Source organism: Schistocerca piceifrons, chromosome 1, assembly GCF_021461385.2.
Source record: "Schistocerca piceifrons isolate TAMUIC-IGC-003096 chromosome 1, iqSchPice1.1, whole genome shotgun sequence".
Lineage (NCBI taxonomy): Eukaryota > Metazoa > Arthropoda > Insecta > Orthoptera > Acrididae > Schistocerca > Schistocerca piceifrons.
The window spans coordinates 964709709-964733615 of NC_060138.1; the positions used below are offsets into that span (position 1 = coordinate 964709709).

The following is a 23907-nucleotide window of genomic DNA, read 5'->3' on the forward strand; positions in this document are numbered from 1 at the left end:
CCTTACACTCCCTTTTTGAAATCTGCTTTTAGTCCCAGATTTTCATTTGCCTTCCTGTTTCATGCTTTTTATAAAATATTAATAAATATACTGAGCGTTATTTTAACTTGTTTACCATGAAAATAATGTAGAAGTTGGAAAAAGAAAATGTTTTCACTTAAGAACTTGGCCCCACATTCCTCAGTTTACCGTTATGTATTCTTTTGGCTGCAACAACCCCTCCTGTAAACTTTGCCAACATGAACGTCTTGTGTGTTGCCCAACTTGCACTAAAAATGCAATTGTTCCTTAATGCTTGGTCGTCTGGAGTCTTGCTTCTGTCACTTTCATTTCTGGCCAAGCCCCACATAAAACATTAAATTTGATGAAATTGATGATTTGAGGATATTCATTAATGAGCACCCAAGCAGTACATGAAACACGCACTTCGAACAGTAACGTGAAATGTGTTGGCGGAGCAGCAGTTGATACCCATAGAATGATCACTATATTAAAGCAATGAGGGTAACCCGGATTTCAGTTCTGTCAATGGATTGTAATGTAATGTTATAATGTTTCAGCTGTTCATGTCAATAAAAACTAAACAGGTCTACCATTTCTGACCATTTGTTCCTTATCTCAAGGTATTTGATTTAGGATCCTCTTTTGCAAGTCAAATTTTTACCCAACAGGCATATGTGTATATGTTGTTATAACCACACATGATTATTTTCTACATTGACAATACTGATTAGTTTGCTACATTTGTAGTGTACTAATATCAGTGGGACACACATTAATACATTGTAGTTTGTATTCTGACAAGAGAAATTCTTGTGCTGTCATAATCTATATGATAGGCTCAAGGATGCAACAGTTTTGTTATGGAAACACTCTTATCGCTTAGCGTTGGCAGCGCACCAGCGGGGACGCGCACACCTAGTATGGCTAGTGTGCGCGGCCGGGATAACGTCCCGCTGGCCACTGCGAAAACTCTGAGTCCTTATCTAAGGTCAAAGTTTTCTCACACTATATAAGCAAGCGCGCTCTCGCGCTATGCTCAGTCTGCATCTCGCTGCTGCACAGGCAACTGCAATGAATACCGCCAACATGCCCTACAGGAGGTATCGTCGTACCCGCACAACAGTCTACAAAACTATAGAAAACATTGAACTTACAACATCAGGAGACAAGAAAAATCGCATTGTCGATGGACCTTGTGTATTTCTTGGATGTTCTCTGAATTTTAGCTTGGATATAAATGACACTTTCTCACATGGAAATGGATGGTTCACCGTTGCCATAGTAAGAGGTGGTAGCGGAGTTCCTAGTGTACTTGGTCTTGCTGCTGCACAGGCAACTGCATGGTGAGTAGTATTAGGGCTCTTCCCCAGACTGGCAGTGCATGAATTCAGTGTTATGGTTTTTTTAGGTGGTTAATTCTGTATATCACATGACATCATTTGTTAAACATGTGTGCGTTTATTAGTATTTTGCCCCCCTATATTATTCCTCTGATATGTAATGAATTTGTGCTGTTAGGTGTGCGAGAATGTGAAAGTTAATGTACCATTTCAGTAACATTTCTGCTTGATAATCTGATATATTTTAAAAGTTTTAGGTAGACTCTTCCTATTTAATTGTTATATACTTAGGAGCCAAAGAAACTGGTACACCTGCTTAATACCAGTAGGGCCCCTGCGAGCAAACAGAAGTGCCGCAACACTGTGGCATGGACTTGACTAGTGTCTGAAGTAATGCTGGAGGGAATTGACACCATGAATCCTGCAGGGCTGTCCATAAATCTGTAAGACTAAAAGGGGGTGGAGATCTCTTCTGAACAGTATGTTGCAAGGCATCCCAGATATGCTCAATAATGTTCATTTCTGGGAATTTGGTGGCCAGCGGAAGTGTTAAAACTCGGAAGAGTGTACCTGGAGCCACTCTGTACAATTCTGGATGTGTAAGGTGCATTGCATTGTCCGGCTGGAATTGCCCAAGTCTGTCGAAATGTACAATGCACGTGAATTAATGCAGGTGATCAGACAGGATACTTACATACATGTCACCTGCCAGAGTCGTATCCAGACATTTCAGGTGTCCCATATCACTCCAGCTGCACACACCATTACAGAGCCTCAGTCAGCTTGAACAGTAGGTTTTGACTTGACAGAGTGGCCCATTCCCTTGTTAGCAGTACAGGAGAGCAGAAGAGCACTTTAACTCTTATTTCATTCTGTAATCACTGCCTTGGCGACTGATGAGTGAAATTGCTGAAGCTCCCAATAATTATTATCTTGACTTAGACTTTGACCAGTGTTCACGGCCCAGAGTCTCACAACCTGCAGCTGGATTAAGCCATCACCCTTTCCAGGTCTTCTTACTACATCTAGTTGTTTCATGTTGCTTGTCTAGCTTTTTCTATATTGGAGACAATATTTTATCCATTTTATCTGATCAGCATTTCATTTTAATCTCTATTATACGAATTTCCACCTGTAAGATTTGCGTTTTTATTTTCTTAGCTATTCAAGGTAATGTAAATAATGAGACACAATTAAATCTTGGTTGGTGATACGTAGTGTACAATCTCTTCCCAAAACTGCTTATTTTCTGGTGCTGGGCCAATAAAGTCTCATCTGTAGAACAGTTCAAAAAGGGATATATAGGGAAATTAAGATTATTTCAAAGATCATAAGCCATATTTCAAACAAAGTTCAAGAAAATAAGCTGCAGTGAATGATTCCTCTGCTTCCTCAGAGCAACAAACATACATCAGTTTTATAATGTCCTTTGGTGTTAGGTATTTTCATGTGAAAAGACATTTTAATTTAACATTTGATATTACATATGTTTTCATTATTTAAAATTTATTAGAATTAATGTAGGAGTCCATGTAAAGTCTTTTAATACTGTTTTGATTTTTTTAAACAATTCCAGGCAAAAGTATTCTTTAAATCAGATTGCTCAAGATTCAACAGTGCATCTCATAAACAGTGCATGTTCAAAAGGTGTTAGAATTGCAGAAGTGTATGTTGACACAGTTGGAATGCCAGAAAAGTACCAGGTAAGCTTCTTTAAGTTTATGCTCAACCAAATGCTCTCATCAGTTAGAAGTTTGGATTTTGGAAATAATGATTTATATCCATTTTCTCAATTTCAGGCAAAGCTTTCTGCTATATTTCCTGAACTTAAGATCACTGTGGCAAAGAAGGCTGACGCTACATATCCTATTGTTAGTGCCGCTAGCATATGTGCTAAAGTTTCTAGAGACCGGGCACTTTCAGTATGGAAGTTCACAGAAGGGTTGGAACTAACAGCTAAAGAATTTGGAAGTGGATACCCCAATGGTATAAATTGTGTGACATTACCTTTTATTCTAATCACATTAAATGCTTGCATGACCTTGTATGCTGACGGTCAGAGCAGTGCACAGAGATAAGCTATGTGGTTATTTACTAATCACTTGATATTATATATTGCAATTGATCTACTCTCACAAACTTTAGTGAATCAAACAGTGGAAAATCCAGGACGGAATAATGACAATATTGTGAAAAGGAAAGTTACTGCTCACCATCATCATGTTTGACAGTCTTTTTGTTGTGCCTATCTGCAAATCAGCACATCCACTACATGGTAAGCAGCAACTATCCTTCTCATAATATTGCCAGTCTTCAGTGACTTGGTTATTTGGTGCAGGATTTGCATTTACCTCTCCATTTTAAGCAATTCCAGTTTCTACTAGCTTGCATTCTGCATATTTAATAGTATTTGCAATAGCTCATTAATTGTATACAACTTTGTGTATAAACATTCTTTTTAATTCCAGACCCAGTAACTAAAAAGTTTTTAATAGAGAACATTGACCCGGTATTTGGATTTCCACAACTTGTTAGATTTAGCTGGTCGACTGCAGATAAAATATTGCAAGAAAATGCTGTGCAAGTTGAGTGGTACGTAAACAAATATTTATTATTATCATAATACTGTCAAAGCTTTGACTGACAAAAGTCTACTCTGACATATTAGCCATGTAATTCATTCTGTCTCATTCATTGATCACAAGGTGATTTAAATAAACATTTGAGAGATACCATGTTGGCCTCTTCGTGACCAAGGTTATGATTGACGTCTGTGTGTCCTTAAAGTACAGGGTTATTCTAAAGGATAGACCCATTTTCAAAACTTCATATTTATTCTACAAATCCAAAATGAACAAGCTTTATACTGATGACAAGAGGAAGTTTCAAAGTCTTTTTTCATAATGTTTGAAATAAGTTTAATAAATTGTTATTAATTAGTTTTTAATAGTTATTTAATAATTAGAAATGTGATAAATGTTTAATATGACCACTATTGGCTGCATGCCAAACATCGACACAGTAGCCAAACCAGTCCCATCCATGCGAAAGTGTATCTGCTGTTAGTGAGTGCATGGCAGCAGTGTTCTGGTTCTGCAGATCGTTCAGAGTGGTTGGTAGGGGCGGGGTGTAAACAGCTTCCTTCACATAGCTCCATAAGAAATAGTCACAGGGTGAGAGATCAGGGGATGGCCAGAAATGCAGAGCCAGATCCTCAAGTCTCCTGCGACCGATCCAGCACTGAGAAAGGGAGTCACTCTAAAAGCCTCATACAATACAGTGCCAATGACACTGAGCTCCATCCCATTGAAAAATGAAGCCCTGGGAATCTTCCAGTCCATTGTTCCAATGTGTCCAGATACGTGATTCCTGTTACAGTTATTTCCTGAAAGAAAAATTGTCCGTAAACCTTTGTACGGGATACGGCACAGAACACGTTGATCTTTGGTGAGTCTTTGGTATTGCAATGGTGACTGTGGATTTTCCAAACCCCATATCCGAACATTGTGTCTGTTGACTTTACCACTAAGGTGGAATATTAGTTCTACACTAAAAATTACACGCTATAGAAATGCGTCATCCTCCACCTTTGCTAGCACATAACAACAAAATGCGAGACGCTTCCCTTTGTCATTGGGATTGAGAGTCTGAACAAGTTGTAATCAGTAGGCCTTGTACAGCAAACACAGTCTCAGAGCTTTTCATACAGTTGGTTGGGGTATTCAAAGTTCTCGACTGGCTCAATTAGTAGACTTACTGGGACTGCGCACAAAACATTCTCGAATCTGTCAGACATCATCCTCTGGCACACGCGGTCAGCCTGTGCTTTTTCCCTTGCGCACACTCCCAGTCTGTTTAAATTACTTAAACCAACAGCTAATGCTTTCGCAACCTGGTGGTTGAATACCAAATTTAGTACGAAATGCCCCCTACACTGCAGTTTGCAACTCACTTTTCGTGAACTCAAGGACAAAGGAAACCTTGTGCTCCATTGTCACCACCTCACTCGCAACTGACAGTGAAACAGAATGACAGCCCTACTGCCGCGCAAACTCTACCGGCCACTTTTGAAACCATCACCACCCATCTTCTGCTGCCCACCAAAAACTTTGAAACTTGCTCCTTTCATTGGTATAAAGCTTGTTCATTTTGGATTTGTACTTGAATACTTACAAATTTTGGAAAATGGGTCCATGATTTAGAATAACCCTGTATAATGTTAAATTCAGAAAGAGAAGCCTGGGTTGGGCGGTACTAAACTTCAGTAGAGACAGTTGCCAATAAAGCTGAGAGAAACACACACAAATAAAGAACAACACTCCTACATTTTGGCATCTTCAGAGAAGAAAAAGAATGTGGGGAATCCAGAAAATCCATTTGATAGTAGGTGCTCAGGTCTCTTTAGTCAGGCTGTTCACTGAGTATTAAAACTCAGCCGTGGTCTTAAAGTGTTTTATTATTCCCAGCTACAGTGCCGCTTTCCTCTCTGTCTGTGTCACCGGGTCCCACAATGCCGAAGACGCCACTTCGCTGTCTGCAAAGCAGCTTGGTGCGGAACGCAGTGACCTGTGCAGCATACTGTGGCGTGCCAGCCATGTATAGCCGTGGTGTTTTGATGACCTCAGGTTGCGCCGGCAGCCGAGTCAGCGCCCTTTGTCCCCGTTGCCTCAGAGCTGCTCACTGGGATCCGCAGGGCGGCCCGCTGCATGCTTCTTCGCCATCATGGTTAAGATCACAGGGAACAACAAGCACCTGCAATCTGGCAGCCAAATCTGCGGCCCTCACCTCGGGATGCCTCCAGCGTATGTTGGGAGCCAACTAGACTGCCCGCAGTAGTGAGCCATCGAATGGCCTGCCACTGTCTGGCTGCGGACCCCAGTAGGCCTCAGAGGGTCGAACCAGCGACCCGCCATGTACTGGAACACAGGTGCCCCATCTGCTGCTGCGTGTAGCTGGTGTTGTGACACGCCCTGCTGTCCAGGAGAGCTGCCACACTTGAATCCCCCTCGTTAGAAAAACAGCACCTATTTATAAGCGGCTGTGCACCTCTGTTTTGCTAATGTGCCACTCCGAATCATGTACTCATAACACCTAGGTAGGCCAGTGGGCCCCTTCTGCCTGTAACTTGAACCATGCCAACCGCTGTGTTTACTCTTTTCAGAGGGTGTACGGCCCCGCGGCCTCCATTCTACTTCACAACCGCTGATTAAGTGTAACTTACTGTCAACAGGCTCGCACCTGGCTGTAACTTCTGAGCTCAGAAATTTGCACCAAATCTTTACTAGTTCCTATCTTAAACAGTGGTGCCGCTACATTATTCCCCCTTCAGAAAGACCTGGTCCCCGGATCGACCTCTAATTACTCTTAAAACCCGTTTGAGTCGGTGCGTATTTGACATATTTACTACTACTATTAGTAAACTTAGACATGGTCTATTCCTCTTAAAACACATGATATGAGACAAAGCGTAAAAATTCCGTACTGGATAACCACTCTACTTATTGCTCGATCAACCCCTTACCTACCCGTCTTACGCCCTCGGTATCCAACCCACTGGGATTTGGACTACTGTCGGTTCCCTCTTGGAATTGGCTCTCCGCCTGATGAGAGTGAAAACAGCACACAACAAAGTTAAGGCTGCGATGGCACCTGGCACAGAGGTGCTCCAAACAATCGCTGCTTGTAGTTGCCTTTCCCTACATTGAGCGACAAGCTGCGCAAGCTCTTCGGATGATATGCACTCTCTTGCTCTGAAATGAACTGGTTTACGGATCTCAACAGACCTGACTCCAGAGTTCGATTTAACAAGGTCAGATTCTGCCTTGGTAAAACTCATAAAGTTGCTTCTCGCCAGTACAGCTGGCTGTGTGACATTCAATTGCATGACTCCTGAAATTGACACTGGCAGATGGAAGGTTGCTCCTACTATGTTACACATACAGTTCCAAAGACTTTTTGAACTCCCCCCCCCCCCCTCCCTCGTTCAGCCACGCTCGTTTCTGTCTTACCCATGGCACCACTTCCTCCATCTGTCCTACCATACCTGCTTCCGTAGCATCTCATAAGCCTCATACAATATGTTTCAAATACTCGTCCCTCTGACGGTGATGAGAATCCACATAGAAACTGAGCATCTTCCTGACTGTTCTATGTACTCATTCTGTCCTTCCGTTTGCCTGTGGATGCAATGCGCTCGTCCTCAACTTCTTAACGTTCAACAATTTACACAGTTCCTTCATTAAATCTGACATGAAGTTGGTCCCTTGGTCAGTAATTGTTTTCTCCGGTACATATGGAATGTAGGGGAAATGCAGAATGAAGTAAGGAGGCTTCCTGCAACAGAACAATAATTATTCAATAATAATTGCTTACACACAGAACACCAGTCGCCTCATCGCTCTGACCCAACTTGTAAGCATACTCGTTGATTTCTCTTATTCTGTCTGCAACTTTCTCTAACATCTGCCCCTGTCTCTTTGTCATTGTACTCAACCTCTCCATAAAGTGCAAGCACTATTCTGTTTCTGTTACCTCTGCATACACCCCTCTTTCAACTGCTTAAACTGTCCTGCCTTCCTTAAGGCCTGAGAACACCTTACATATGTCTTCACTTCACTCGTTAATCCAATCTTGGCTACATATAACAACTGTTCATCAGACCAGCCATTCGTCACAGCTGAAGTTTCCAAGCCTTCCACACACAAACGCACATCCTCTGATGTCTTGCCAGAAAATGGAATAATCAAACTCGAGGCAGGTGGATCAATCTCCTGCTGCGGCACCGTAGGCAACAACAACTGATCAGATGTGGTTTCCCATTCACTCCTACATATTAATGCACTTCTCATCTGTGCATTGTTCGTTGTCAATTGTGCTACCTTTTCCAACAAAATCCATACCGCTTCTGGTTCCGACACACCTTCCTTCCCTGACTCTGACACTGTGTTGCTTTCGTTCCCTGTAAGTCCCATTTCACTTTCGTTCCCAGTTAGTCCCATTTCAACCTATAAAATCCCAGAGGGGAAAAAAAAAAAAAAAAAAAAAACACATTTAACTACAAAAATCAACTGACTTCCTACAGTTCAGTATCTCATCTTACGTTTTGTGCGATGATGTAATAGGAGGAGGTAAATAAAACATCATACTCGACCCAATACAAAAGTAATTAAATGCCACAAAAAAATCTTACTGCCCCAAACACACTAACATTTACTCTTACAATGCAAAGAAGGAAAATTTCCAGCACTCAAAAAGAAAAATGGGTCAACACTCACCACATTTTGTGACTGTAATCCAGGCGGTGGGCTCGAGTATCATACTGTACAGGCAATGCCCGCTATTCTGACACCAAATGTAGCTGTCACTGCCAAATGTAGATGTTGGCGTGCAGTGGAGGACTGTTGGACATGGATGGAAACTGTCAGGATGCACAGCATCGAAACTCGGCCATGATCGTCAAGCATTTTATTATTCCCAGCTACAATGTGGCATTCCTCTCTGTCTGTGTCACCGGGTCCCCCGATGCCGAGGACGCCACTTCGTGTCTGCAAAGCAGCTTGGCGCAGAAGGGCTACCTCAGCGACCCGTGCAACATACTGCTGGCCGTATACAGCCGTGATGTTTTGACGATATCAGGATGCGTCGGTAGCCAACTCAGTGGCCCACATCCCCATTGCCTCAGTGCCGCTCGCTGGGAGACGCACGGCATCCTGGTGCATGCTTCTTTGTCGTCGTGGTTAAGATCACAGGGCCAACAAGCACCTGCAATCTGACAGCCAAATCTGCGGCCCTTGCCTTGGGATGCCTCTGGCGTGTGTTGAGAACCAACAAGACTCCCCGCAGTAGCGTGCCACTGAGTGGCCCGCTGCTAGCTGGCTATGGGCCCTGCATTGGCCACAGAGGGTCAAACCAGCGACCCGCCGTGGACTGGAACACTGGCGTCCCATCTGTTGCTATGTGTAGCTGATAGTGTGACACACCCCGCTGTCCAGGAGAGCTGTCACACTTGAATCCCCCTGGTTAGAAAACCGGCACCTATTTATACACGGCTGTGCGCCTCTGTTTTGATAACGCGCCACTACGAGTCATGTACTCATAACCCCTAGGTTGGGCCAGTGGGCCCCTTCTGCCTGTAACTTTCGCCATGCAAACCACTGCATTTAATCTTTTCAGTGGATCTATGACCCTATGGCCTCTATTATACTTCGCAACCACTGGTAAGCGTAACTTACTGTCAACAGGCCTGCGCCTGGCTGTAAGTTGTGTGCTCAGAAATATTGCACTGAATCTAAACCTTTTCCTATATTAAACGGTGGTACCGCTACGATCACAACAACTCGCTGGCCCACACCACCCCCTCTGTAAAACCATTTTGATGAAAAACGGCATGTCACCGTTTGTCCACCCCTGCTACTAACCGGATCTAGCTCCCTGTGGTTTCTTTCTGTTTCTCAGACTCAAAAGGGATCTGAAAGGAAAGTGTTTTGCCCCTGTGTTGGAGGTAAAACAAAAATTGCTGGAAGGCATAAAGGCATAAGTGAATCTAACAACTGTTTGAACAATGGAAGGATCGTTAGAAGAAGTGCATTGTGGTCAGTGGAGAATACTTTGAAGATGATCAAAATGTGGTGTAAAAATATTAAGAAATCAAAGGTGTTATGACGAATTTCCCATATTTTTTGGGTGCCCCCCTGTATATTCATCTTATTTCATCATGGATATGTCATCATTTATATTGATGACTCTACAAAGATGGAATAGGCTTCTACATCTCCCACCAGTCATGAAACAACAATTTTGCTGGGGACATATAATGTTCCTATGGTGAAACTCGTAGCCATTGGCAGAGCCCTACATTTTAATAAACAGACCTTCCTCAACCACATTTCAATTTGTAGTGGCTTAATGAGACGTCTCTAGGCTATTCATCAATGTTGTTGTCTCCATGCAGTATCTGCTGTTCATGATCTTCTGACTGTCGTACTACCTGCTCAGTTTTCTTTCTCAGGCTATCTAGTCATAAGGGTATCCTGGGGAACGAGGGTCAACTGTTTGGTTAGAAAGGTGACTACTCTAACATTTGCTTTGATGTTCCCAGGTGCTGGTAAGACCTCTACTCACATGATGATGGAACGTCATCTGGTGGGCTCTTACCCCATTCGAAAACTTCATGCTGTCAAGGACCCGACAGCTCTACAGCATTCGTCCTCTGGTTCCTACCGGATGAAATCCACTTTATTATGTAACATCTACTTTCGTCATACCAGATGAACCCATAGTTATTTAATGAGCCAGACTCACATTGTGATGCAGAGCTTTGGACAGTAGCTCACTTCCTGGTGAAGTGAATTTCCTTTTGTCTGTTCACGGCAAGCATGGTATTGCAGATTCTGTCTCTAATGTTGGTAGATGGTGTATGGTCAGTTAAGCAGTTTTTCATATCTAATGTTTTAGACTGCTATGCTGTTGGTTAGGAGAGGGGAGGTCGGGGTTTTTCTCATGCAGCATGTTGGCCCAGTTATTGCTCAACCCTGCCTCCTATGCCAGGTGTCCTGGTGGTGATCTCTGCCCCCCCCCCCCCCCCTTGCTTCACACACACACACACACACACACACACACACACACACAGAGAGAGAGAGAGAGAGAGAGAGAGAGAGAGAGAGAGAGAGAGAGAGTGTGAGAGTGGGTTTTATTCCCATCTTAAACATTTCAACTATATCAGATATGGGTTCAGACTGTTGTGGGAGGGATGCCTCCCACGAATGTTGAACCCTAGGGCACTCTAGACTACGTCCACACACCTACCCATCTGATTACTTCTCTCGCCTTGTTTTTACTATTGTCAGTGCCGCCAGTGTTCATTAGGTTTTTAGCCTCTTCACTTTCACAATTACAGATCTCTCCATCTGCTAGAAAGAATTGTTTACCCTTTACTGACTTACTTCTGTGTTGGACCCATAGGGGTTCAGGTTTGGGAAAGCTATCTCACACGACAGATGATCCCTTGATTAATCGTTATCTCCCTTCTGGATGACAGCCCGGCCTGGCCCATATACTATCATTGCTGTGTAGTTATTTCTTACCTCTGGTACTAGTATTGCTTTCAGTGTCTCTGTTTTCTCTATTCTAAATCCTATCACAATAGTTCAGATTTTCTGCCTGATGTGACTGTGTCCAGATAAACCACAAAATGAACAAGGGACTGATAACCTTGCTCTTTGGTCCCTCAACCAAAAAAAAAATTCCGTTTTTTTAACTTGGGACCCATAAAAACAAAATTTTTGGTCCATGTTACCACTTAAACACTCTATAGGCATTCAATCCCTATTTTATGCTGATTTATCCTAAGGTGGGGGATAATTGATCTGAGTGTTGTAGAAGAGGAATTTCACTGTTGGGAGTGAGGATAAAGGTAACTGGTCAGGTGATTTGTTTTCAGACAGTGTTGGTGGGATGTGTTGCAGAAGTTAGTGGTGATTGTGAGGGATTTGTTGTCAGTGCCATATTATTTTCCTGTGGGGAATTTAATGTTTGATTTAGAAAGGTTGTCAGAAATTTCTTTACAGTATGAGTTCGTGGTGAATAAACTTGAGGTCGGTTAAGCAGGTGCACCAGTCTGAAAAAGTGAACACTAATAACTCTCTTTACATGAGTGTCTAATGACAGAATGGGCAGATAATGGCAGAAATTTAGTCATTCGTGTATCAAAACAATAGTCCTCTCATTTTACAGTGTTTACAGTTTGTTATGCAGTTGTTTTTTGAGAGTCAATGTAACTTTGCTATTATGCATTCATGTTTTGTGTGCTGTTCTAACCTCTAAACAGAAACATAGGTCGATAGCACATAATGAGAAACATCAGGTCTGAGAGACATGAATTTGCCTCCATCATATTTTTTCCTAGGTTTCATTTTAAAAATTTGTTTGTGTGTTTAGGGTAATATTTTTGTTCATTTTCCTATGAAACATCGGACTGAGTATTATTTAAGTTCTTCTCATTCAAAATTAACTATGGTTTTTATAAACAGTTGCAATATTAGTCTTCAGTAACAATGAAGCACAATATTTGTATAGTAACCAACAAAAATTTCTGGTGTGTGACCTTTTTTCCATGTGTATTGTCACAAATTAGTTCTCGTTCACCTTTAATATATTGTCACAGTTGTCTTAAACATCATCAGTGCTCTGACTTACTATCAGCATATTACCATACTTTTATCTTTTCTGAACCTTTTCTTTCACATCGGTAATTACAAAGTCCTAATCTGCATCTGAGTAATCATTTTCATCCCTGATTCATCGCTGCTCTGCTGCACTCACTCTGAAAGTTCCTTCTCAAAATTGGCATCACTGTGCCGTATTTTCTCATTCCTTTGTCCTCTTGTAGATTTATGAGCACATGCTGAAGCATTATTCATGACGCATCTTCTAAAATATACCACAAAAAGAAAGCAGTTATAAAAAATTACATGTAATACGAAACATACAGTCTAACAGACTGAGCCATTTCATTCCTAATATGAAACACTCAGTCAGATAGATCGGTGCGTTTCGTAAAATTACATACATACATACCTGACATAGCGGCACCCCTGCTTAAGATGGGGAAAGGTTAGGTTTGGTGCAATATTTCTGACCGCACAAGTTACAGACAGGCACTGGTCTGTTGACAGTAAGTTACACTACCATCAGTTGCAAAGTGGAATGGAGGCCTGCTGAAAAGAGTAAACACAGCGGCGGTTTGCATGACGCAAGTTACAAGCAGAAGGGGCCCACTGGCCTACCTAGGTGTTATGAGTACATGACTCGGAGCGGCGTGTTAGCAAAACAGAGGCACACAGCTGCGTATAAATAGGCGCGTTCACTAACAAGGCATTCAAGTTTGACAGCACTCCTGGACGGCGAGGCGTGTCACACCACCAGCTACATCCAGCAGCAGATGCTGAGGCCAACGCGGGGTCCACAGCTAGCCAGCAGTGGGTCATTCCATGGCTCACTACTGCGAGCAGTCTTGTTGTCTCCCAACACACGCCAGAGGCATCCTGAGGCAAGGGCCACAGATTCAGACGCTGGATCGTGGGTGCTTGTTGTTGCCTGGTTCTTAGCCACACCGGCGACGAAGCACGCCGGGGGGCTGCATTGCAGCACTGAAGCAACAGGGGCGAAGAACACAGAGTTAATTGCAGACGCCTCCCGACGTCATCACAACTCCGCGCCCATACAAGGCCGACACACAGCAGTGCGCTGCATAGGTTGCTGAAGCAGCCATTCCGCGCCTAGCAGTTTCACAGACAACAAAGTGGTGTCCTCAGCATTGCGGGAGCTGGTGTCGCAGACTGAGAGGAACCATGGCACTGTAGCTGGAAATAATAAATCACTTGGGAAACTTAGACGAGTTTTAATACCATGCATCCTGACAGTTTCCTCCTCGTCCAACATCCCCTCTACATTTGGTGTCAGAATAGCAGGCGTCGTCTGTACAGTACAACGTTTGAGCCCACCGCCTGCATTACAGTCACAATATATGGTGAGTATTGACCAATTTTTCTTTTTGAGTGTTAGACATTTTCTTTCTTTGCGTTGTCAGAGTAAGTGTTAGTGTGTTTGGGGTAGTAAGATTTTTTTGTGGCATTTAATTACGTTTGTGTATGATGTTTTATTTATCTCCTCCTATTACATCATCGCACAAAATGTAAGATGAGATGCTGAGCTGTAGGAAGTCAGTTGATTTTTGTAGTTAAATGTTTTGTTTCTCTGGGATTTTATAGATTGAAATGGGACTAACTGGGAACGAGAGCAACACGGTGTCAGAGTCAGGGAAGGAAGGTGTGTCAGAACCAGAAGCGGTATGGATTTTGTTGGAAAAGGTAGCACAATTGACAGCAAACAATGCACAGATGAGAAGTGAATTAATATGTAGGAGTGAATGGGAAACATCTGATCAGTCGTCATTGCCTAGGGTGCCGCAGCGGGAGATTGATCCATCTGCCTCGAGTTTGATTATTCCATTTTCTGGCAAGGCATCTGAGGATGTGCGTTTGTTTGTTGAGAACTTGGAAACTTCAGCTGTGATGAATGGTTGGTTTGATGAACAGTTGTTACATGTAGCCAAGATTAGATTAACGGGTGAAGCGAAGACATATGTAAGGTGTTCTCAGGCCTTAAGGAAGGCAGGACAGTTTAAGCAGTTGAAGGAGGGGCGTTTACAGATACAAGAAACAGAATAGCACTCGGTACTTCAGGGAGAGGTTGAGTACAACGACGAAGAGGCAGGGGGAGATAGTAGAGAAATTTGCGGACAAGATAAGAGAAATTAACGAGTATACTTAAAAGTTGGGTCAGAGCGATGAGGCGAATGGTGTTATGTTGCAAGAGATCGAGCAAAGGGCACTTGATGTATTTTTGAGGTGGTTACCAGCGCATATGTCACAGAAAGTGCGTGAAGGCACTCCAAAAGATTTGTATTCAGCCATTCAGCTGGCAATCCAATATGAGGAAATAGACGTGGCAATGGGGGTTCGTGATAACCAGTGTTTACAGTAGGTGTGAAATGTTATGAGTGTAGTCGTACGGGACATGTCAGAGGCAATGTACCCAGTTACCGAGGAATAAAGGAAGGGGTGGAAATCAGCAGTGTGGAGGATGGAGAAGTGGAATGATGTAGAGATGGAGAATTGTTAAACGGCAGAGGGGGCCCAAGAACCACCTAAGGAAGCTCCTGTTTAATTTCAATGCTACAAATACATATGCAGAGGTTTAATGTTCAATGGTAGGATCCATAGGAACTAAAAAGTTTAACATTTTGTAGGACACAGGGGCGCAAGTGTCTGTGGCTACTAAGAGTTTAATGGGTCAAAGGAAGTTAGACCCATCACGTTATAGGTTGCACCTTCGGGGTCAGTGTCAGTTGACTTTCATTTAGGGAAAGTCCGATTTGATGCATGCTTGGAGGTAGTACCATGGGTAAGCGAGGGCTAGGACATGATCCTAGGAGTAGATTTCTTGCATCAACATCATTCCAAAATTGACCATTCACAACAAACTGTGGAACTTGGTGGAATGTTATTTCTTCTATGGGAAACTATTGTCAGTGCAGAGCTGTCGCGAGGGGTGTTCAGCGTAATGAGCAAACCAATTGAACCACATACATTAGCATTAAGGCTTAAATTGCACGAGTGTTTGTCTAGTGGCACTGGGAAGTCGCTTTGGGTAAGTGTGGAGTCAAATCTACCTGTGGGTACGGTATGTGTTATTGAACCATTGGAGGATAATGAATTTTTGGATCCATTATGTTCTTTTGTGAAACATAGTATTGTACACATACAAGAGGGAAACGACGGTCGAGTAGTCCCCATGAACATGGATAATTGAAGTGCTGTAGATGTGAATTTGAGAAAATTTGGATTTACCAGATGATGAAGACTGGTGTTCGAGAGGTAGGCGTTGCGATCAACCATTAACTGCTGATAGAACTGCATTGCGTAACAAAGTTAAGCATTTGAAACCAGGAGAAAAAGAGCATATGGAAGAATTGTTGTGGGAATTTAAGGATTTGTTTTTTCTGCGAGGGCCGTTACCAGCAACTACATTAGTTCAACATAGAATACCAACAGGAAACAAGGCACCTGTTTACCGTAAACCATACAGCATAGCGAGGTATTTTCAGCCGATTGTGGAGGATTTCGTTGATCAGCAGCTTGCGGACAGTATTATAGAGCATAGAAATAGTTGCTGGGGAGTGGCCATTGTCGTTGTGCCTAAAAAATCTATGGATGGAACTAAGAAATACAGGTTCTGTTGTGACTACCAATACGTCAATAATAAGACAGTAATGAATGCATAACCCATTCCATACATATTGGAGACTTTGGATCACTTAGGACAGTGCCAGTACTTTTCTACGAAGGATTTGACAAGTGGTGGTCATCAGTTAGATATGGCTCCAGAGGATCGTCCAAAAACTGAAGGCCATTACCAGTACATTGGAATGCTATTTGGTTTGAAAAATGCTCCAGCAACGTTTCAGAGGTTGGTAGACAGTGTGTTGAGGTGTTTGCAACCATGGCAGTGTCTTGTCTATATGGATGACATTATAGCGATTAAGAGCAGCTCGTTTGACGTTGAGCCTGGAGAAGTGAAATATTTAGGTCATATCATCAGTAAGGATGGAGTGTGAACAGATCTGAGGTTGGTACAGGCTGTAATGGATTTTTGGGAGCCAAAAACAGTTAAGGAAGTGCAATCATTCATCGGAATTTGCAATTTCTATTGAAAGTTTGTGAAGGGTTTTGCAGATTAAGCACAGCCATCGAGCCGATTGTTACGGAAGGGTGTGAAATTTGAGTGGACAGAAGAGTGTTGGAAAGCGTTTGACAAACTGAAAGAAGTGTTAACATCAAGTCCAGTTCTTGTATTTCCACTTTTGAAAAGGTATTTATTCTAGCATGCGATGCATCAAATTAAGCATTACGGTGTGTTCTTAGTCAGGAAATTGATGGGAAAGTACATCATGTAGCCTATGCGTCTAGGCAGTTGAATGCAGCAGAGAGCAATTACTCAACAACAGAGAGGGAGATGCTTAGCGTAATCTATGGTACGGAATCACATATTGTAAATGTTATTTATATGGGTGAAGATTTCGGGTAGTGACAGATCATGCTGCATTGAAGTGGTTGTTAGGGTTGAAGGACCTGTCCACTAGACAAGCTAGGTGGGCAGTGAGACTTAGTGAATTCGACTACGAGGAGGTGCAGAAGCCTGGGAAGAAGCACTGAGTAGAAAGGTGGCAATAGTAGAAGTCATAGGTTGTGACCTAGCAGTGTGGCAAGAATTACAGGATGCCGATAACGGTTGTAAAGTGTATTGGACACAGTCACAATTTAATATGTACGACGGTCTTCTGCACAGGGAAACAAAGTTAGGGCCAAGGGTAATAGTGCCAGCGAAGCTGAGAAATGAGGTTTTAAAAGAAGTACATGATCACGTGGCATGTGGTCATGGTGGGGGTAGAGCGACGAATAGGAGAGTTGGGGAAAGGTATTGGTGGAGAGACAGGAAAGAAGATGTGGATCAGTGTGTCAAGACTTGTATACCATGTGTGCAGAGAGCAGATTTGAGTCAGAAACAGGTGCTGCTGCAATGATTGCGAGAAGCAACATCTAATTTTTCTATGTTGGGAATTGATGTCTTAGGACCTTTGTCGAACACCATCAGGGAACAGATTTGTTCAGCACAGGGAAAACCAAGAAGATACAGTACAGCATGATGTACCGTATGCTTTGCGATCCAGAAAGTAGTAGAGTATTTGTAGTTTTTTGTTTTCGTGTTTTGTATCATTGGGTTTGTGTAGATTAATTAGAAATTGTATTTTCATATGTTGTATGTGTTTTTGAGTATTCTGAGCCTGCTGGGGACAGCTGTCTTTTTGAGGGAGTGTTGGCGGTAATTCATCTCTTCATCATCGGGCTGGACGCCTTGCGGGTTCAGCACCCGGATGGAGGTATGCTGTACTCGAGGCAGGAAGATGTGGTGGTGTCAAGTCACCAGTGAGCATTAAGGTTGGTATGGAATGTATGGGAAATGCGGAATGAAGTAAGGAGGCTTGAGGAAGTGTTTGAAGAGCTTAGGCAATGTGCAGAGGGCAAGGGAATGCTGAAGGAAGTAGCCAGGGAGTATAAGAAATTGCATGAGGCTTATGAGACACTACAGAAGCAGGTAGGGTGGATGGAGGAAGCGGTGCCACGGGTAAGATGGAAACAAGGGTGGCTGAACGCAGGGGGGGAAATATTGAAAACAGTCTTCGGAATCACGGACAAAAGTGATATAAAGGAGATGAACAACATGGTGGAAGCAGTGATGCAACTTAATAGAAGAGGGGAATAGAGCAGCGGAAGCATGGCACGCAACCCGGATAGGGAAATTGGGAGGGGGAAGTCCTGAATAACACACAGCTGCTCCGTTCATTAGCAGGGCAGGTAGTGGAATACGTTAAGGCGTCAGAAGATGTAATAAATTGTAACCTGGGAACCTTACAGGTGTGTCTGGAAGCCCTAGATTTGCAGGGGGTTGCTGACAGTGTGTGGGATGTACAGGGAATGATAACAAATCTGCAAGAAGCACTGCATCACACTTTGCGAGGCCAGATAAGTACTGATTTGTCACCGCCAGATCAATATTTGCGCGGGTCGCGCAAGGCACAGAAGGAACTACCGTCAGGGTTATATTTAATAATGGAGCCCAGCGAGCAAAATTGGCCGTTTTTCTACCCTGTTAAAACAGTAAAGGTAACAATAGCCCGTGCAGGAGTGTATATTTTGATTCAATTCCCAGTTATGGAGTAAAATGCAAGGTTTCAATGTCACATGGTCCACCCGTGTCCAGTGAAGTGGGGAGTGTTGAGCAAGTTTGTAGAAGTAAAAACTGAGGATGTATTGCTGATCTCGGTAGTTAACAGCCAGTACGCCAAGATGACAAGGGAGGAATTATGGAGCTGCCACAGAGGGAAGGTAATGTATGTCCAGCCAGGGTGATAAGCACCAATCCAGAGACATGCACGGTGCAGTTATTTTTAGCCAGGAGGGAAGAAATAGACTGTCCAAGGGACATCATGGAGCTAAAATTGAGCTTGCAATGGGTCGGGATGGATAGGATCTTCTCCACCTACAAAAAATTAATAGTAGTAGCAAGTTGTTTTGAGCAGGGAGAATTTGCTGAAGCGAAATGTATAGAGCTCGAGGGGAGCGGAATTTTAATCAATGTAAGTAAGTGTAACATAATAGGACCAACCTTCCATCTGCCAGCGTCAATTTCAGGAGTCACGCAATTGAATGTTACACAGCCACAGCTGTACTGGCCACAAGCAACTTTACAAGTTTAGCCAAGGCAGAATCTGACCTTGTTAAATCAAACCCTAGAGTCAGGTCTGTTGAGATCCATGAACCAGTTCATTTCAGAGCAAGAGGAGTGCATATCAGCCAAACAGCTTGTGCAACATGTCGCTCAATATAGATAAAGGCAACGACAAGTAGCGATCATTTTGAGCACCTCTTTGCCAAGTGCCATCACAGCCTTAATTCTGTTGAGTGTGTTTTTCATTGTAATCGGGAGGAGACCCAATTCTAAGAGGGAACCGACGGTAGTCCAAATCCCAGTGGATTGGATACTGAGGGTGTAAGACGGGTAGGTAAGAGGTTGATCGAGCATTAAGTAGAGTGGTTATCCAGTAAGGAATTTTTACGTTTTGTCTCATGTCGTGTGCTTCAAGAGGACTAGACTACATCTAAGTCTTGTAATAGTAGTAGTAAATATAAGTACGTGCCAACTCAAACAAGTTTAAGACTAGTTAGAGGTCGACATGGGGACCATGTCTTTCCGAAGGGGGAATAATGTAGCGGCACCACTGTTTAAGATAGGAAAGAGTTTAGACTTGGTGCAATATTTCTGAGCTCACAAGTTACAACCAGGTGCGAGCCTGTTACAGTAAGTTACGCTTACCAATGGTTTTGAAGTAAAATGGAGGCCACAGGGGCCGTAGACCCTCTGAAAAGAGTAAACCCAATGGTTTGCATGGTGCAAGTTACAGGCAGAAGGGGCCCACTGGCCTACCTAGGTGTTGAGTACATGACTTGGAGCAGCGCGTTATCGAAACAGAGGTGCACAGCCGCGTATAAATAGGTGCCGGTTCACTAACAAGGCTTTCAAGTGTGACAGCTCTCCTGGACGGTGGGGCGTGTCACACCACCGGCTACACACAGCAGCAGATGAGGCACCAGCATTCCAGTCCACGGCAAGTCGCAGGTTCAACCATCTGAGGCCAACGCGGGGTCCGCATCCAGCCAGTGGCAGGCCATGCCACGGCTCACTACTGTGGGCAGTGTTGTTGGCTCCTGACAAATGCTGGAGGCATCCCGAGGCGAGAGCCGCAGATTCAGATGCTGGATCTCAGGCGCTTGTTGTCACCGTGATCTTAGCCACACTGGCAAGGAAGCACGCCGGGGCCGCATTGCAGCTCCTAACAGGCAGAGCTGAAGCTACCAGGGCGAAGACCACCGAGTCGACTGCAGACGCCTCCTGACGTCATCACAACTCCGTGGCTGTACAAGGCCGACACACAGCAGTGCACTGCACGGGTCACTGAGGCAGCCATTGCATGCCAAACCATTTCGCAGACAGCGAAGTGGTGTCCTCAGCATTGCGGGAGCCGGTGACGCAGACCGAGAGGAACGGGGGCACTGTAGCTATAAAAAATAAATCACTTGGTAAACTCGGATGAGTTTTAATACCACACATCCTGACAGTTTCTATCCTCGTCCAACATACATCTACACTGACGATGAGAAGCCACAAACTGAACTGCAATGCTTTTGCTACGTTCTGCCAATGAGAGGAAAGCATGGAGGGGGTAGCAGCAAACAGAACAGTATTGCCAATGACATATTAAGAACCCTAAAGGTCTCTCAGACCGATATTTTGGTTCATGGTTTAATGCTGCATCAAATTTTATTTGTCATCAGAATGTACAATGTTTTACTTCCAATGTATTCTTTGACATTGCAAATAACTGAGAATAAATTTTAATTATAGGGAAGAAGAAGATGACGATGCTGAAGCAGACAAATCAAATACAAGCATTACTTCATTTTTCCAAGTTGAGAAGAAAAAGAAGAGATCTAAACATCCATTTTTTGTACATAGAAAACTCTCAAATCTTGAAATGATGTGATTAAAAGTGTATCACACAAGTATCTTGTTTCTCCTTGATTCCCAAAACTGTATGTGTGAAGGTGGAGACAGCTGCTAACAGGGAGAAAACTTTCTCTGAAAAATTAGGCACTGACACAGGGAACTAAATCTGGATTATGTACACTCAAGAGCCAAAACATTATGACCACTGCCCACTGCAAGACAGAATGACACCTGACAGCATAACAAACATGTGACTCATTAAGGATAGTGTATAAGTAGAGGAGATATGACTGTGAAATCATTCTACAATGGAACTTTGATTGTACACAATAAACTCATATCTCTTGCGAAAAACCTCTAAGATCAATGCTAAAAATTCCTCAATTTGATGTGTCTTCCTATTAAGGTTTACCTCAGCTGTAGTTTCTTACTCAATGTCTCACTTTACTGTATACAGTTTTCTTCCTAATGACATTTGATGTGACAGAACGAGTTGTAAGTGGCACAAAAGACAGACAGTTTGACCGCAAGTGGTAGCAGTCAAGGGAATATTTTTGGCTGTTGCTGTGAGGGGAGACATGAGAGAAAATGCTGATGTAGTTGACCAACATACCCAATACAACTTGCAATGTTTAGCTTCACTGCACAATTATGATAAAACTGCTGCTAGGTCATGGCAGCAATTGAATAACAATTTTAGCCAGTACGTGACAATGGAGCCTTTTCCATGAGCCACATTGTCAACATTTTAAATTCAAACACTGAGTCTTGAAGAATGTGTTTGGTCAGAATCAAGTAAACGTGACCATTTCTGGCTAGTGAGCTCTCATTGGTTGGCGACGTGTTAGGTCACCCAACAGCCAGCACAGTAATCACACCACACAAATCCAGTTTAAATGAGCAGCTAACTAGTCAAAATCGACTACTTGAAGTGTGTGCACCTTTCATACGTACATGTAAACCAGTGAGCAACCACGACTCGAGTGTGTCTGACATCAATGATCTATAGATTGTGCCAAGTTTGGTGCAAGCTGCACTTGCACAGAGACAATGGACTATGGCAGCATCTGCTAACATTGGAAGTCACAATCTATTCTGGTAGAGTTCACTCATATTACAGAAATGGATTTTGTGATATTGTCTTCGTAATCTGTATTGTGTTGTTAGCTTTGTTTCCATGGCACACTGAAATACAAGAGACTAAATATCTGAAAGCAAAAAGTATGTATGTTCTACAGAGAAAGAACCTACATTGCATATAGATAAGAATGTAAATAGGTAAATCGACACGTTTTGAAGTATATATTTTCTCGAGTGAATAAATGTATATGTTGTGAAATGTTTGGATGACACTTTAGCTATTCTTTCAGTTCTCAGGACACAAACAATTTACCTCAAGAGCTTTGACAAGAACTTCCACTATGGATTCTGCTTCGGTCATTAATAAACTCTGTTGACACTGCTTTTTCCTACATTTTGTTGCTATATTTAGATTTTTCCTTAAAAAGGATAATTCTTTGTAACCTCACTTTCGCCGTTCAGATGGGAAAACTTCACAGCAGACAGCTGTCACATCCACAATTCTGGTACTGACACATAAACAAAAATGACCACTCAAAACAGACTTGACTTGATACAGAAATAAAACAGCAGAGGCACTGCAGTACATGCACTTGTTTCAAGTAGTCAAATGAGACAAGAAAGACTATTGTATTAAAGGGGATTTTAACTCATACAAAATGATCTTGCCTGCTGCTACCCTAAACTTTACTGTGTTTGCATCACTAGAGTATGCTGCACTGCCATTTCCAACAGAAGGAAACCACACACTCCCACATGTTGGATTCCAATGCCTTTCACCATAGTTCAGTTTAATTAATCATTTTCATCAATGTTTGCTTTTTTTTTCTGGGTGAGCACAAGGGAAAGGTCTCTCAAAGACATGTGTTTTTATGCATGATTTGCAGTCGTAGTATGTCAAAAATAGCTAGATTACCTTCTACACAGATACCAACTTCAATTTTTTAACACATCTGTGATTTTATAACAATGAAAATAATCCATTATCATAATATAATGTAAATTGATAGATAAAAAAATCTACTCGCCAAATGATGGCAGGGTTTAACTTTTACGAGATTTTGGAGCCAGTGGCTCCTTCTGGCAGAAGAATTGAAGCTTTAAGCTCTCAGGTTTTCAAATCTTGTCTGGTGCAGTCCCCTACAATCACCCCGTCTGGTAAGTCTCCCTTGACCTGAGGTTCTAGGTGACTTTCTGAACTGTACCCCTTTCACTAAACCTCTCCAGTGCTTTTCCTTCACTCCTTCCTTCTCCTTCAACTCTTTTGCCAGAAGAAGGAGCCACTGGCTATGAAAGCTTGTAAAAGTTAGACCCTTTGGTGTGCGTGTTCCCCTGCCACTGCGTGGGGAGTGGATTTTTTATCTAGCCATTTAAATCACATCTGTGGTTTTGTTTTTTAAGAATTGATGAAATTTATTTACCACAAATTATTGCATAAACACTGTGCCCTACATTTAATTTCCTTCACTTTGCATAAAATCTGTAAATGTAACGGAGAGGATTGTGATTTTTAATCATGTGTGCCAATTACATATGTTTTGCTCATATTTTGGGGATTTTAACATTTTCCTATATTGTGCATTTTCCTCAGTTTCGCATATTTTAAGTCTGGCTGTACGAAAACGTAAAATAGTGGTTTCACTGCAGTGACAGTTTGTGCCGCAAATGGGGAAAAATCCACTGACACTGATATATGCAGTAAGTGCAGATTGTTATGGCCAAGCACCTGGGAAAGAGCATCTCGGAAATTGCAAAGCTGGTCAGCTCCTCCCATGGTGCTGTCATGAGCATTGACGGAAAG

The 23907-nt window shown here is 42.8% G+C and overlaps 1 protein-coding gene across 2 annotated transcripts in view; it reads left to right on the plus strand.

Moving 5' to 3' along the window:
• The window catches only part of LOC124734776 (ribonuclease H2 subunit A), a 48417-nt gene extending 27335 nt beyond the window's left edge, over window positions 1-21082 (plus strand). Inside the window, exons 3-6 of one of the 2 annotated variants that reach the window (XM_047248573.1) lie at window positions 2920-3046; window positions 3143-3329; window positions 3812-3935; window positions 17759-19192. In XM_047248573.1, the coding sequence (XP_047104529.1) occupies window positions 2920-3046; window positions 3143-3329; window positions 3812-3935; window positions 17759-17891 (571 nt within the window). In that variant the 3' untranslated portion in view covers window positions 17892-19192. Of the gene's footprint in view, window positions 1-2919; window positions 3047-3142; window positions 3330-3811; window positions 3936-17758; window positions 19193-20924 lie in introns of those variants that run through there. The other variant, XM_047248560.1, reaches the window with a different exon arrangement.
• The last annotated feature ends 2825 nt before the right edge of the window (window positions 21083-23907 follow it).